The sequence below is a fragment of the Lutra lutra genome, chromosome 2 (genome assembly GCF_902655055.1).
Source record: "Lutra lutra chromosome 2, mLutLut1.2, whole genome shotgun sequence".
Classification (NCBI taxonomy): Eukaryota; Metazoa; Chordata; class Mammalia; order Carnivora; family Mustelidae; genus Lutra; species Lutra lutra.
The window spans coordinates 54,206,856-54,222,775 of record NC_062279.1 but is presented as its reverse complement, the minus strand read 5'-3'; the positions used below and the strand labels follow the sequence as shown (position 1 = coordinate 54,222,775).

The window sequence follows — 15,920 nt, the reverse complement described above, 5'->3', positions numbered from 1 at the left end:
GATGATGACAGCTTTGTAATAGAGCATGAAGTCCGGAATTGTGATGCCACCAACTTTGGCTTTCTTTTTCAATATTCCTTTGGCTATTCGAGGTCTTTTCTGGTTCCATATGAATTTTAGGATTATTTGTTCCATTTCTTTGAAAAAAATGGATGGTACTTTGATAGGAATTGCATTAAATGTGTAGATTGCTTTAGGTAGCATAGACATTTTCACAATATTTATTCTTCCAATCCAGGAGCATGGAACATTTTTCCATTTCTTTGTGTCTTCCTCAATTTCTTTCATGAGGACTTTATAGTTTTCTGAGTATAGATTCTTAGTCTCTTTGGTTAGGTTTATTCCTAGGTATCTTATAGTTTTGGGTGCAATTGTAAATGGGATGGACTCCTTAATTTCTCTTTCTTCTGTCTTGTTGTTGGTGTAGAGAAATGCAACTGATTTCTGTGCATTGATTCTATATCTTGACACTTTACTGAATTCCTGTACATGTTCTAGCAGTTTTGGAGTGGAGTCTTTTGGGTTTTCCACATATAGTATCATATCATCTGCGAAGAGTGATAGTTTGACTTCTTCTTTGCCGATTTAGATGCCTTTAATTTCCTTTTGTTGTCTGATTGCTGAGGCTAGGACTTCTAGTACTATGTTGAATAGCAGTGGTGATAACGGACATCCCTGCCGTGTTCCTGACCTTAGCGGAAAAGCTTTCAGTTTTTCTCCATTGAGAATGATATTTGCAGTGGGTTTTTCATAGATGGCTTTGATAATATTGAGGTATGTGCCGTCTATCCCTACACTTTGAAGAGTTTTGATCAGGAAGGGATGCTGTACTTTGTCAAATGCTTTTTCAGCATCTATGGAGAGTATCATATGGTTCTTGTTCTTTCTTTTATTAATGTGTTGTATCACATTGATTGATTTGCGGATGTTGAACCAACCTTGCAGCCCTGGAATAAATCCCACTTGGTCGTGGTGAATAATCCTTTTAATGTACTGTTGAATCCTATTGGCTAGTATTTTGGCGAGAATTTTTGCATCTGTGTTCATCAAGGATATTGGTCTGTAGTTCTCTTTTTTGATGGGATCTTTGTCTGGTTTTGGGATCAAGGTGATGCTGGCCTCATAAAATGAGTTTGGAAGTTTTCCTTCTATTTCTATTTTTTGGAACAGTTTCAGGAGAATAGGAATTAGTTCTTCTTTAAATGTTTGGTAGAATTCCCCCGGGAAGCCGTCTGGCCCTGGGCTTTTGTTTGTTTGGAGATTTTTGATGACTGTTTCAATCTCCTTACTGGTTATGGGTCTGTTCAGGCTTTCCATTTCTTCCTGGTTCAGTTGTGGTAGTTTATATGTCTCTAGGAATGCATCCATTTCTTCCAGATTGTCAAATTTGTTGGCGTAGAGTTGCTCATAGTATGTTCTTATAATTGTCTGTATTTCTTTGGTGTTCGTTGTGATCTCTCCTCTTTCATTCATGATTTTATTTATTTGGGTCCTTTCTTTTTTCTTTTTGATAAGTCTGGCCAGGGGTTTATCAATCTTATTAATTCTTTCAAAGAACCAGCTCCTAGTTTCGTTGATTTGTTCTATTGTTTTTTTGGTTTCTATTTCATTGATTTCTGCTCTGATCTTTATGATTTCTCTTCTCCTGCTGGGTTTAGGGTTTCTTTCTTGTTCTTTCTCCAGTTCCTTTAGGTGTAGGGTTAGGTTGTGTACCTGAGACCTTTCTTGTTTCTTGAGAAAGGCTTGTACTGCTATATATTTTCCTCTCAGGACTGCCTTTGTTGTGTCCCACAGATTTTGAACCATTGTGTTATCATTATCATTTGTTTCCATAAATTTTTTCAATTCTTTAATTTCCTGATTGACCCATTCATTCTTTAGAAGGATGCTGTTTAGTCTCCATGTATTTGGGTTCTTTCCAAATTTCCTCTTGTTATTGAGTTCTAGCTTTAGAGCATTGTGGTCTGAAAATATGCAGGGAATGATCCCAATCTTTTGATACCGGTTGAGACTTGATTTAGGACCAAGAATGTGATCTATTCTGGAGAATGTTCCATGTGCACTAGAGAAGAATGTGTATTCTGTTGCTTTGGGATGAAATGTTCTGAATATATCTGTGATGTCCATCTGGTCCAGTGTGTCATTTAAGGCCTTTATTTCCCTGTTGATCTTTTGCTTGGATGATCTGTCCATTTCAGTGAGGGGAGTGTTAAAATCCCCTACTATTATTGTATTCTTGTCGATGTGTTTCTTTGATTTTGTTATTAATTGGTTTATATAGTTGGCTGCTCCCATGTTAGGGGCATAGATATTTAAAATTGTTAGATCTTCTTGTTGGACAGTTCCTTTGAGTATGATATAGTGTCCTTCCTCATCTCTTATTATAGTGTTTGGCTTAAAATCTAATTGATCTGATATAACGATTGCCACTCCTGCTTTCTTCTGATGTCCATTCGCATGGTAAATTCTTTTCCACCCCCTCACTTTAAACCTGGAGGTGTCTTCGGGTTTAAGATGAGTTTCTTGTAGGCAACATATAGATGGGTTTTGGTTTTTTATCCATTCTGATACCTTGTGTCTTTTGATTGGGGCATTTAGCCCATTAACATTCAGGGTAAGTATTGAGAGATATGAATTTAGTGCCATTGTATTGCCTGTAAGGTGACTGTTATTGTATATTGTCTCTGTTTCTTTCTGATCTACTACTTTGAGGGTCTCTCTTTGCTTAGAGGACCCCTTTCAATATTTCCTGTAGAGCTGGTTTGGTATTTGCAAATTCTTTCAGTTTTTGTTTGTCCTGGAAGCTTTTAATCTCTCCTTCTATTTTCAATGATAGCCTAGCTGGATATAGTATTCTTGGCTGCATGTTTTTCTCATTTAGTACTCTGAATATATCATGCCAGCTCTTTCTGGCCTTCCAGGTCTCTGTGGATAAGTCTGCTGCCAATCTAATATTTTTACCATTGTATGTTACAGACTTCTTTTCCCGGGTTGCTTTCAGGATCTTCTCTTTGTCACTGAGACTTGTAAATTTTACTATTAGGTGACGGGGTGCGGACCTATTCTTATTGATCTTGAGGGGGGTTCTCTGAACCTCCTGGATTTTGATGCTTGTTCCCTTTGCCATATTGGGGAAATTCTCTCCAATAATTCTCTCCAATATACCTTCTGCTCCCCTCTTTCTTCTTCTTCTGGAATCCCAATTATTCTAATGTTGTTTCATCTTATGGTGTCACTTATCTCTCGAATTCTCCCCTCGTGGTCCAGTAGCTGTTTGTCCCTCATTGGCTCAGCTTCTTTATTCTCTGTCATTTGGTCTTCTATATCGCTAATTCTTTCTTCTGCCTCATTTATCCTAGCAGTGAGAGCCTCCATTTTTTATTGCACCTCATTAATAGCTTTTTTGATTTCAACTTGGTTAGATTTTAGTTCTTTTATTTCTCCAGAAAGGGCTTTTATATCTCCCGAGAGGGTTGCTTTAATATCTTCCATGCCTTTTTCAAGCCTGGCTAGAACCTTGAGAATCATCATTCTGAACTCTATATCTGACATATTACCAATGTCTGTATTGATTAGGTCCCTAGCCTTTGGTATTGCCTCTTGTTCTTTTTTTTTGTTGTGAATTTTTCCTCCTTGTCATTTTGTCCAGATAAGAGTTTATGAAGGAGCAAGTAAAATACTAAAAGGGTGGCAACAACCCCAGGAAAATATGCTTTAGCCAAATCAGAAGAGATCCCAAATCGTGAGGGGGGAGAAAGGGAATTAAAAAGGGGTTCAGAAGAAAAAAAAAAAAAAGAAACTATTTAAAAAAGAAAGCCGATAAAAAATATAAAAAGAAAAAAATATATATATATTAGATAAACTATTTAAAAAACGTTAAAAAAAAGAAAATGGTAAAAGTTAAAAAAATTTAGCAGAAGAAGAGAAAAACAATTGAAAAAGAGAAAAAAAAATTAAATTAACTGCAAGGCTAAAGAATCATGGGGAGAAAGCCATGAGTTCCATGCTTTGCTTTCTCTCCTCTGGAATTCCGCCGCTCTCCTTGGTATTGAAACTGTACTCCTTGGTAGGTGAACTTGGTCCTGGCTGGGTTTCTCATTGATCTTCTGGGGGAGGGGCCTGTTGTAGTGATTCTCAAGCGTCTTTGCCCCAGGCGGAGTTGTAGCGCCCTTACCCGGGGCCGGGCTGAGTAATCCGCTCGGGTTTGCTTTTGGGAGCTTTTGTTCCCTGAGCGCTTTCCGTAGAGTTCCGGAGGACGGGAGTGAAGATGGCGGCCTCCCGGTCTCCGGCCTGGAGGAGCCGAGAGCCCGGGGCCCCACTCCTCAGTGCGCCCTCAGAGAACAGCGCCCAATGACTCCCGTCACCCTGGCCTCTGGCCGCGCTCCGAGCTGACCGAGCCTGCGACCGGTTCAAGGTAACCCCGAGTTTAGAGCTCACTCCTTGGCTCTGTCTCTGTAGCTGGCTTCCCTGTTCTAATACTGGTAAGCTCTGTGACACTCAGACACTTCCAATCCTTCTGTGACCCTGTGGGACCTGAGGCCGTGCTGACCCCGCCTGGGCTTCACCCCAGTTAAGCTTCTGGAGCGATGTCCCTCAGCGGAACAGACTTTTAAAAGTCCCGATTTTGTTGCTCCGCCGCTCGCCGGGAGCCGGCCCCTCCCCCCGCGGTCTATCTTCCCGTCACTTTGGATTCACTTCTCCGCCAGTGCTACCTTGCAAAAAGTGGTTGATTTTCTGTTTCTGGAATTGCTGTTCTTCTTCTCTTCAATCTCCCGTTGGATTTGTAGATGTTTGCAATCTTTAGATAAGCTATCTAGCTGATCTCCCGCTACCTGAAGTAGTCTCAGCCTGCTACTTCTCCGCCATCTTGACTCCTCCTCCTCCTCCTTATTTCTAGCAACACTTTGGACCTCAAAGTTTTCATTATTGGACAATAGGAATTAACACTAAATTAATTTTAATATTGCATAAAATTATTTTCAAATTTTTATATCTCTAGGTCTTTATTTTTAAATTGTTTTTAGAAAAGAGTATTCTACTAGATTTTATACTTCTAGATTTTTACATCATGAAATATGTCAGTCTTTTACTTATTTAATGTAATTTATTTTAAATAGGCCTTATATTTACCATAGTTGTTATTTTTCCCATTTTCACATATCTGCATTGTTTCCCTCACTTTCCTATATCTACAGTAATCAAATAACATTTATTATGCTTTTTTCTTCAATTTCTTATATTTCATAATCTTATCATTTTCATAGTTACCTTAAAAGTGGTGGCATGCATTTTCAATGTCACGTAGCACAATCCATATCATTAATTTACCTCTTCCCAGTACTGCTAGCTGCTTAGACCTGTTAACTTAATTTGCATGCCTTCCAGCTTTTGTGATAAATATGCTTGCATTTTGTTCTGTACATATTTACAATCCATGAGATAGTATTGTTACATTAATTTAAATTATTTTATCCACATATTTAGTGTTTTTTTTTGTGTATTTTATACTCCCCTGCACATTCATGCTTCTTCCTGGTATCATGTTTTTATTGACTGAAAAGAAACATATTTCTTTGTGTGGTAACTGCTGGCAATGATTTGTTTACCAAAAGAAAGTTTTGTTCTTTATTCTTGAAGGTTGTTTTTAAAAACTAAAGAATTCTAATTTGGCAATTATATTTATAGAATAAATATCTTATTCGATTATCTTCTGCATTCAGACTTTTTGTTGAGGTCAGCCAACTATTTAATTGTTATTCCTTTTAAGATATGATATAATATATCTGGCTGCTTTTAAGATTTTTCAGTGTCTCATTTTCAAGTTTGACTATGATATTTTTAGGTGTGTGTTTGTGTTTTTATACTGGTTGAAATTCACTGAGTTATTCGAAGTAATGAGATGATGTGTTTCCATGTTTCTGAGGAATTCTCTGACTTATATTATTTCTATTCTATTATCTTTCTCCTCCTCAACTGGAGACTCTAATGATTTTAGGTTTATTGATATGTTTTACATATTACTTATCTTAATCTTTAATATCTTATCTTAATTACTTATCTTAATCTTTGATATTTTTGTGTAACTGATGTGTGTAACTGATTTTTTTCAATGACTATTCTTCCAGTTAACTGAAAGTTAATTGAACAATGAAATCTATAATTCCAAGTGCTTACCAATTTCCTAAATTTAGATATTTTATTTTTCCAGCTCTAGACTATGTATTTGATAACCTTGAATAGATTCTAATTTCCTGGTGACATGAATCAATCTTCTTTCACATAGTTAATTTGTTTTTCTTTCAGTTTCTTTAAAATAGTAATCATGGTGGGTTTTCGTTCATTATCATCTTTTCCACTCTCTGGATCATCTTTTAGTTAGATGACTTCTAGCTTCTCTTTTATTGCTTTTTTGTTGTTTTCTCTTTATTATTGGCCATAATGACTTCCTCTTCATATATGTGATTTTTTAAAAAAATTTATTTATTTACTTGAGAGAGTGAGAAAAAGAGCATGAGAGGGGAGAGGGTCAGAGGGAGAAGTAGACTCCCTGATGGGCAGGGACCCTGATTCAAGACTGGATCCTTGAGACTCCAGGATCATGACCTGAGCCGAAGGCAGTCACTTAACCAACTGAGCCACATATGTGCCCCAGTGTGATAATTTTTATTGTCTACTACATGTTATATATAAAGAACCATAGGAGTATAAGATAGAGTTAACTTTGACTTCATAAGTTTTAATCTTTCTTATGTTTGGAAAATAGTCTGAGCGATTAATAATTGCAACACAATTAGCAATTGAGTTTGGTCAGAAAATATTGTAGTTTTAGCAAGATACATATATCCTACTGTACTTTCTATTGAGAGCCCATATGCCTCTATTTTCTCAGCTATAAAATCAATTGGTGATTGATTATGTTCTGATACTCAAAACGTCCAAACTCAATTCTCTACCCTATATTCCAATCTCCTTCAAAATCAGGCTAATATTTTAAAGGGAAGGCAGTACATATCATTTAGGAAAATTCCCTTCCACTAGGTCTTTGTCCCCTGAGTACAACAGATTATAGATATTTCTTCCTTTAAAGGCTTCAACCTGTCTCCCTAGCCTCCCACAGAGGACTTAAAATCAGCAGATGTGATGTAGAGAAACTTATTTTGAATTTGATGTCTGTTAAGTGTCAAATCTATCAACCTGTTCTTTTATACACTAGAGTTTTCAGATTTCTCTTTCTTCAACAGAGGTCTTCTAACAGGGATGGCCAAATTGATCTTTACTTTTTATTCAGACTAATCACATTATTGGGAACAGACACTTTTGTTTGAGGGGAAAAAGTATTGACATTTCTCACTGTTTTCCTTTCTTTGTAGTTTTTAAGTCTTTTAGCCTTCATTTCCTTCACAGTTTTCTGATACTTTAAAAATATAATTAAAAAATGTGTTTGGTATTATACAATTGTTTTTATAGTTGTTTTCTGAGGGGGGAAAAAAAAACAAAACACTTATCTCCCAAGACCTACCTAGAATTGAAAGCATTCTCTTTATCTCATTTCATAACCTAAGAAACCCCCAAATTTGAGAGACAACTGTTATTATCATCTTATCCTGTCTTTTTTTGGTTGGAAAATTGCAATAAAAAATTTAAGTAATTTACTCAAGGTGGTAAAGGTCAGTGGTAAAGAAAATCTCAAACAAAAATTTCTGACACTTCCTCACTTTCATTTCCCTCATTATACCAAGATTAGTACTGTCACAGTCAGGAATCGGTCAGAAAAAGTAAAACCACATCAATGATTTTAGAGGGACAGAATTAAGTATAAGAATTGGGTAAACATATATGGAAGAACAGAACAAGTTTAGGGAGACATTGTCCTGCTAACTGGCAAGTGGCCATGAAATATTAACTGTAATTTCATTCAAAGAGTTGAGGAGCAAAGGGAAAAGCTTAGGGGTTACTTAAATCTAAAAGACTGTAGGGCTGACTGCATGGATCTGACACTCAGAACTCTGAGGGTAGGTTCTGCTGAGCTGGTAAAGATTTGGGATATTAGTAGAAAGCTCAAAGATCTGAGACTCAGAACTCTTGAGGATGACACACCAGACAGCTATGCTGGTATTTCTCAGGCTGACAACGAGTTGAACTGGAGAAAATTAAAATATATTTAAATATATATACATAAACAAATGTTTTAGTTATATATATGTATGTATATATATATATAAAATACATAATATATTACATATAATAATATATTATATATGATAATATACATATATATATGAACTAAGTATAGCTGCTAGTGTAAAACCTTATTGAGGCAATATTGACACATGGAAAACAAATAAGATTCCCAGATTTCCAAACTCTCACTCATTCTCCCTGTTGCAGATCTCTATGGGAAGTGGCCTGGTACAGCAGGAATGTGGCCCAAGCAATGCAGTGTACAAAATAGGAAGGGGATTTGAAGCTGAGAAGCAATAACTTAAAAAATTGTACACAACCCATGTGCCATGTTTTCTCCCAGAAAAATTTTTTTTAAAACCCAAATTTTAGGAAAAATTAGTCTTCTAATTTCTTAATATAATGAAGAGTAAGTAGAAATATTCCAGGGATTCCCTTTTTTTAATGCATAATTATTTAGGTGCACTTTTTACGCTTGATGACTTTTGTTTCCCACTTTGACTCTGGCGAACTGATATGCTGGATTGACTCTGAACATTTTGCTGTGGTTTTGCAGTCTGACTCGGAGACTTTGGAGCCTTTTGAGGTGTCTTTTCAGTCCCACTCGGAGCCTTTTGCGCTGGCTTTGCAGTCCCACTCGGAGCCTTTTGCGCTGGCTTTGCAGTCCCACTCGGAGCCTTTTGAGGTGGCTTTGCAGTCCCACTCGGAGCCTTTTGCGCTGGCGTTGCAGTCCCACTCGGAGCCTTTTGCGCTGGCGTTGCAGTCCCACTCGGAGCCTTTTGCGCTGGCGTTGCAGTCCCACTCGGAGCCTTTTGCGCTGGCGTTGCAGTCCCACTCGGAGCCTTTTGCGCTGGCGTTGCAGTCCCACTCGGAGCCTTTTGCGCTGGCGTTGCAGTCCCACTCGGAGCCTTTTGCGCTGGCGTTGCAGTCCCACTCGGAACCTTTTGCTCTGGCTTTGCAGGTTGAGTCGGAACTTTTTCCTCTTTCTTTTTTCTCTTCAGACAAAGGCAAAGAAGACAACATAATAAGAGAAGCAACCAAAAAAGCGAGAACCATAACACATAACTTTTGTTAAACTTGTCTCTCTTAGGGGGTGGGCCACTATCAACGCTACCTCCGTTGCCCCTTACTAGGCAGTTGGGTGGGTCCCACATATAGTTGCAATGGCAGTGATGTCTGTTGTTGCAAATGCCCCTCATGTTGCAGAACTCAGGTGAACAATTACTATCCAAGTGAGATATATGGACACACTTCCTGTCAATGCAGAGGTGTTCTTCACCACACCCTGTGCCATCTTGTACTTCACCAATATCAGGTTTGGGCATCCCAAAGTGGTAGTCGAGACCCCAGCAGGTGACCTCATTGAAGTGATACTGATGCACAGTAGAATGATCCCTCAAAAGGGGAATTTCTCTCACATTCGTACACTGAACTCTCCCACACAGGATGTCTGAGATATTACATTTTACATATGAAGACTGGTTGATACCACAGTTACCAAAACGGTCACCAAGGGTGTTTACATTTTTGTAGCAATTTTGACTTGCACTCTTTGCCTCCGGGCCAAAAATCTGCTTACACAGATCATTGCGGTCATTACATCTCTTCTCATAGCAATAGGCACTTTCATTACAAGGAATTCCATCCTCCACATACACATCATCTGGGCACTGAGGAGATGATCCATCACACCACTCTGGAAGGTCACATTCATTGGCCTCTCTTCTACACATTTCTCCAGATGGTAATAACTGACAGTCTTTGCAACAAAGTCCGTGAGCACAAGTAGACCCATAAGTCATAGTGCAGTTTGATAGACAACAGGCATCTTTTGCACAATTCTGTAAAGGTCCACAGTCACACTCCTCTTCTTCTTCAACAATACCATCCCCACAGCGCTTCTTTGAAAATATATCCTTTGTGTATATCTCGTAGAGCATACATTTTGCTTCGTGTATAGTATATAACCAAAAAAAAGAAAGACTACAATTGCTAAATGTTGTTATTGGTGGGTTTGAAGTATGCATTATACATCTTAAGTGTCCACATGTACAAAAATCACCATCATGAAACATACCCAAATTATGGCCAATATGATGAGCTACTGCAATTCCAACCAAGGTCAAGGATCTGTTTAACATAGTAACAATTGCACAACTATAGCGTGGTTGACACATCCCTCTAACATAACCTAAACCACTCATTCCTCGTACTGGTTTATGCATAAAAAGATGTGCAGTATCATGTGGCAGGCGGGGAGCAAGGTTATCATTTTTCCAAATGCAAAAATATTTCAGAGATCTCCTTATATCATTAACTTCAATGTAGTTTTTTTTAGTCCAGAACTCCATACCAAACAATAACAATCTAATACCTAATATCTCATAAATGGAATCTGCTATATTTATGATAGTATATAGCTCTTCAGTATACTTTGAAATATTCTTTTTTATATGAAGATATAGAGTATGGTCCACCACCACTACTAGTTCAACAATAAAAAAATGGCGCCACCAGCTCCCATAACCAGTTTGCTTCTGAGTGAAATTATTAATCTCTTGAGACTCCAGTTGGGGTAAAATTTCCTCTAGCACAAAGTCAGAGTTCATTTCTGAAAACTGAGACTCCTCACTCTCCATTTTATATATCAAATGTTCAAATTTAGTAGAAAAAGTCATGGGCTTAATTTCATAAGCACTGTCATTTATCTGTAACAATCCTCGGAAGCCACCAAAACAGGAACTGAGGGCAACCAGGGATTCTGGGTCACCCTCCACATAACCGTGATAGTAGCAGTCATGGTGAACAAAGGGTTGGTCCTCAAGGAGAGCACCTTGGTCTGTGTAGGTGAACACTGGGAGGTGCCTGGACAGCAAATACTTCTTGACCTTTATGTGGACAATGTGTCTCTTGCCCCCAAAATGCAGGCTGTAAGAGAGCCAGTCTGAAGGCTTCATGCCTCTGCCAGTGCCAAGTATCTTCAAAGGAATCACCACTTCTGGGGGACTATGGTATCCAGAGTGATCAGCCTCAGTGTGTCCACAAAAGGACAGAAACACCCCAAGCCAGTACAGCAGAAGTATGATACTCATGTCCAGCAGAGCTTTAATCATAGTCATTATAAAATCACCACTATGTAAACACTAGTCCAGAGAAGAAGGCAGGCAAAACTGACAGTCATAGATGCTCTGGCTTCTTAGCCTGAGCTGGTCAGTGTGCAGGGCTAATTACTGAGGATCTGTCTTCTGGCAGAGTTGAACCATTAGAATATCATCCCTGTAAGTAAAGCATGTGGATGAAAGTGGTTATGCCTGGTGGAGAAAAAGAGAGAGGCACAAAATAAAAGTAATTAGTGTTTTGATCAAGGAATGATTCAGGAAACTTCCTAGATTTGTTCTTACATATTGACAGAGCAGAGAGGGGCTGAGGGTATGTAAAAGAATGAAAACTGGCCATAGATTTATAGTTAGTAAACCTAGTGCTTTTGACCAGAACACACACTATCTTGATAATAATAACAATTCAGTGTGTGAACACAATGTGAAAGGAAAATAAGGTTGGGAATGATGATGGGAAAATAAGGATTTATTGTGTTACTATATAAATATGCATATCACGAACATTTCCAAAATAAGTAATTAAAACAAAAGGGTCTTGAGGGTAAAATGATCATATATTGCTGAGATTGTTTCAATTTATACATGTTAAGTTAGCATAAGTAATAATACCTATTCTTTTTTTCAAAATCAAGGGATAACTTACTTATTCCATAGGAGACATTTTTTTTTAAGCACTCTGATGTTATTCTTTCATCTCCTTTATGGTGCTTACCATACATCACCCAAGAGCAAAAATGTTTATCTCAATTTCTTTTTTTTCTTCCCTTATTCTCCTTACTAGGTTTTTCAGACTGGAAATACTCGAGAGCATTATTGTGTCTTTCACAAATGTTAATATCTTCTATAATGTCTGTGTTAATTCTTTATATAACAAAAATGATTGACTTGACTTTTATTGTTCCTTGGAGTGTTACTCAAAAGTGTTTATTACTGGGCGCCTGGGTGGCTCAGTGGGTTAAGCCGCTGCCTTCGGCTCAGGTGATGATCTCAGGGTCCTGGGATCGAGGCCCGCATCGGGCTCTCTGCTCAGCAGGGAGCCTGCTTCCCTCTCTCTCTCTCTCTGCCTGCCTCTCCGTCTACTTGTGATCTCTCTCTGTCAAATAAATAAATAAAATCTTTTAAAAAAAAGTGTTTATTACATTTTCAATGCAAAACATTGTTTGAAAATTGTGGCCAATTAAGTTTGTGGAACAAGATCATATAAACTCAGTTTCCTTGTTTATTGCCTCTAAATTCAACTAAGTACCCTGAAAATAATTCAATGATAAAAAGTAAAACAACCTCTGAAAGCTAAAAATCAAAAGGCAGATTGGCTAGAGACCTCAAGGCTTGAGGAATGATAACCAGGTGAATTCACTGAGTTTTCTTTTAATTCCTCATATATAGACCAAATTGGGTACTGGGGAGGTCTTTAACATAGAACCACAAGCATAGACCAAAAAAACTCAAGAACAGTTTGCTCTTTCTGAATGAATGACAGAGAATGAAAAAAAAAAAAAAACACAATAAAAAGCCAAAAAGGTATTCTAGCACCTGCTCTTGAGCCAAGACACATGTGTGATTCAGAGTGGCAACTTCAAAGACTTATAGGTCAATGCAAAATATAGTCCATAGTCAGTGCACTGGTGGACTGTTTAACCCCCCTACTTTGACAGTATAATAGCCCTGAAAGGCAAGCCTAATCCTCATCAATATCCAGGTAACTTCAGAGGCAGCAACAAAATCCCAGGAATCTGACCCAATTTCAGCTCAAAAACTAAAGCAGAAAATAGGAGTCTCCATTATAAAGCTTGGTATCTCCCACCTCTCCACCAAGAGACATAAAGAGACAGAAATTCTGGCTTCTGTTCCTCCTGTCTCCAGGTCTAAGCATGGCTCAATGACACCAGGTAGTCCACAAAAGGCATCAGACTAGATCAAGCAGAAAAAAAGGATCACTGGACTCCTACAGGTCATGGCTAATTATTTAGTCAAAAGAGAGACAAAGACTGGAAAAGAATGAAGAAAATAAATGACTTGTAGAACACCAGCAAGAAGACCAAGATATATGTGATGGAAGTACCCAAATAAGAAGAGAAAGGACCAGAAAACTCATTCAAAGAAATAATGGCTAAAAATTTCCCAAATCTAAGGAATGAAATGGGCATCCAGATGCACAAAGCCCAAAATATCTCAAATAAGAAGAACCAAAGAAATCCATCCCAAGACTTACTATAATCAAATTACAAAAGGTCAACACAAAAAATTTTGAAAGTGGCAAGAGAGAACAATATGCCACGTTCAAAAGAATCACGATAAGACTATGCATGAAATTTTGGGGCGCCTGGGTGGCTCAGTGGGTTGAGCCGCTGCCTTCGGCTCAGGTCATGATCTCGGGGTCCTGGGATCGAGTCCCGCATCGGGCTCTCTGCTCAGCAGGAAGCCTGCTTCCCTCTCTCTCTCTCTCTGCCTGCCTCTCCGTCTACTTGTGATCTCTCTATGTCAAATAAATAAATAAAATCTTAAAAAAAAAAAAAACTTTAATTCTAAAAAAAAAAAAAAAAGACTATGCATGAAATTTTGAACAGAAGTTTTGCAGATCTGGAGGCAGTGAAATGATGTAGTCAAAATGTTTAAAGGAAAAAAACCACAAACCTGTCAGCCAAGAATACTATATTTGGGAGTTTATCACTATTAAAACTGCCTTATGAGAGATGCTAAAATGAGTTTTTCATGTTGGAAAGAAAAGGATGCTAAATAGCAACATGAGAGGGTAAAGAAATGAAAGACAAATATATGCATTCATATCCATATATAATATATATATTAATATATACATACATATATTCATACATATACATATATATGAATATGATATTACTCTGTAGTGAGTAAAGCACTTTTAACTCTAGTATAAAAGAGATAGAAGTATTCAAAATAATTATAACTCTAAACCATGTCAAAAGATACACAATAAGAATAGATGTAAACTGTGGCAATAAGATAAAATGCAAGCTGAAGGAAAGATAAAGTATAGAATTTTGGTATGTGATTGAGCTTAAGTTATTATAGCTTAACATAGGCCACCTTAACTATAAGATATGTTATATAAGCCCCAAGGTAACCCCCCCAATATACACATTATAGAAATTACAGACAAATAAAGATAAAGAAACCAATGACCATAAATATGCAAACAGAAAATCAACAAAACACAATGGAAAATGAGAGGAAAAGACCAAAAAAAAAGTAAAATTAATAGAAAAGTAACAAAATATCAATATTAAATTGTTCCTTATTGATAATTTAAAATTAAACTCCTCATCAGAAGAGACAAAGTGACTGAACGGATTTGTTTATTCATGACTGAATGGATTTAAAAAATAAGGCTTAATGGCAACCTCCTTGACCTCAGCTGCAGCAACTTCTTCTTAGAAACATCACCAAAGGCAGGGGAGGCAAGGGCAAAAATGAACTATTGAGACTTCATCATGATCAAAAGCTTTGCGCAGCAAAGGAAACAGTTAACAAAACCAAAAGACAACGGACAGAATAGGAAAAGATATGTGCAAATGACATAACAGATAAAGGGGTAGTATCCAAAATCTATAAAGAACTTAACAAACTCAACACCCAAAGAACAAATAATCTAATCAAGAAATGGGCAGAAGACATGAACAGACATTTCTGCAAAGAAGACATCCAGATGGCCAACAGACACATGAAAAATTGCTCAACATCAGCCAGCATCAGGAAGATACAAATCAAAACCACAGTGAGATACCACCTTACACCAGTCAGAATGGCTAAAATTAACAAGTAAGGAGATGACAGGTGTTGGTGAGAATGTGGAGAATGGGGAGTCCTCCTACACTGTTGGTGGGAATGCAAGCTGGTGCAGCCACTCTGTAAAACACTCTGGAGGTTCTTGAAAATTGAAAATAGAGCTACCTATAACCCAGCAATTGCACTACTGGGTATTTACCCTAAAGATACAAATGTAGTGATCTGAAGGGGTGTGTGCACTCCAATATTTATAGCAGCAATGTCTACAACAGCTTCACTATGGAAGGAGCCTAAATGTCCATCAACAGAAGAATGGATAAAGAAGATGTGGTATATTTATACAATGGAATATTATGCAACCATCAAAACCCCCCAAAATCTTGCCATTTGCAATGATGTGGATGGAACTAGAGGGTATTATGCTGAGTGAAATAAGTGAGAGAAAGACAATTATCATAAGATCTCACTGGTATGATGAATTTGAGAAATGAGACAGGGTATCATAGGGGAAGGAAGGGAAAAATGAATGAAACCACAGAGGGAGACAAACCAAACTCTTAATCTCAGGAAACAAAATGAGGGCTGCTAGAGGGGAAGGATGGGGTGGCAGGGTGATGGACATTAGGGAGGGTATGTGCTATATTGAGTTCTGTGAAATTGTGTAAGACTGATGAATCACAGACCTGTACCCTGAAACAAATAATACATTATATGTTAATAAAAAAATAAGGCTCAATATATGCTGTGTAGAAAAAAAAACTCATTTTAAATTAAAAAATAAAACACAAACTAAAAGTAAATATGGATAAAGATATTCTATGTAAATGGTCACCAAAAGAGAGAGAAAATGACTAC

The 15,920-nt window shown here is 37.5% G+C and overlaps 1 protein-coding gene across 2 annotated transcripts in view; it reads right to left on the bottom strand.

Annotated features, from left to right (window-relative positions):
• Nucleotides 1-8,326: 8,326 nt before the first annotated feature.
• ADAM29 (ADAM metallopeptidase domain 29) overlaps nucleotides 8,327-15,920 on the bottom strand; it is a 59,404-nt gene continuing 51,810 nt past the window's right edge. For both annotated transcript variants that reach the window (XM_047719791.1, XM_047719790.1), the window contains one exon: nucleotides 8,327-11,492. In XM_047719791.1, coding sequence (XP_047575747.1) covers nucleotides 8,634-11,300 — 2,667 coding nt within the window. In that variant the 5' untranslated portion in view covers nucleotides 11,301-11,492 and the 3' untranslated portion in view covers nucleotides 8,327-8,633. The remainder of the gene's footprint in view (nucleotides 11,493-15,920) is intronic.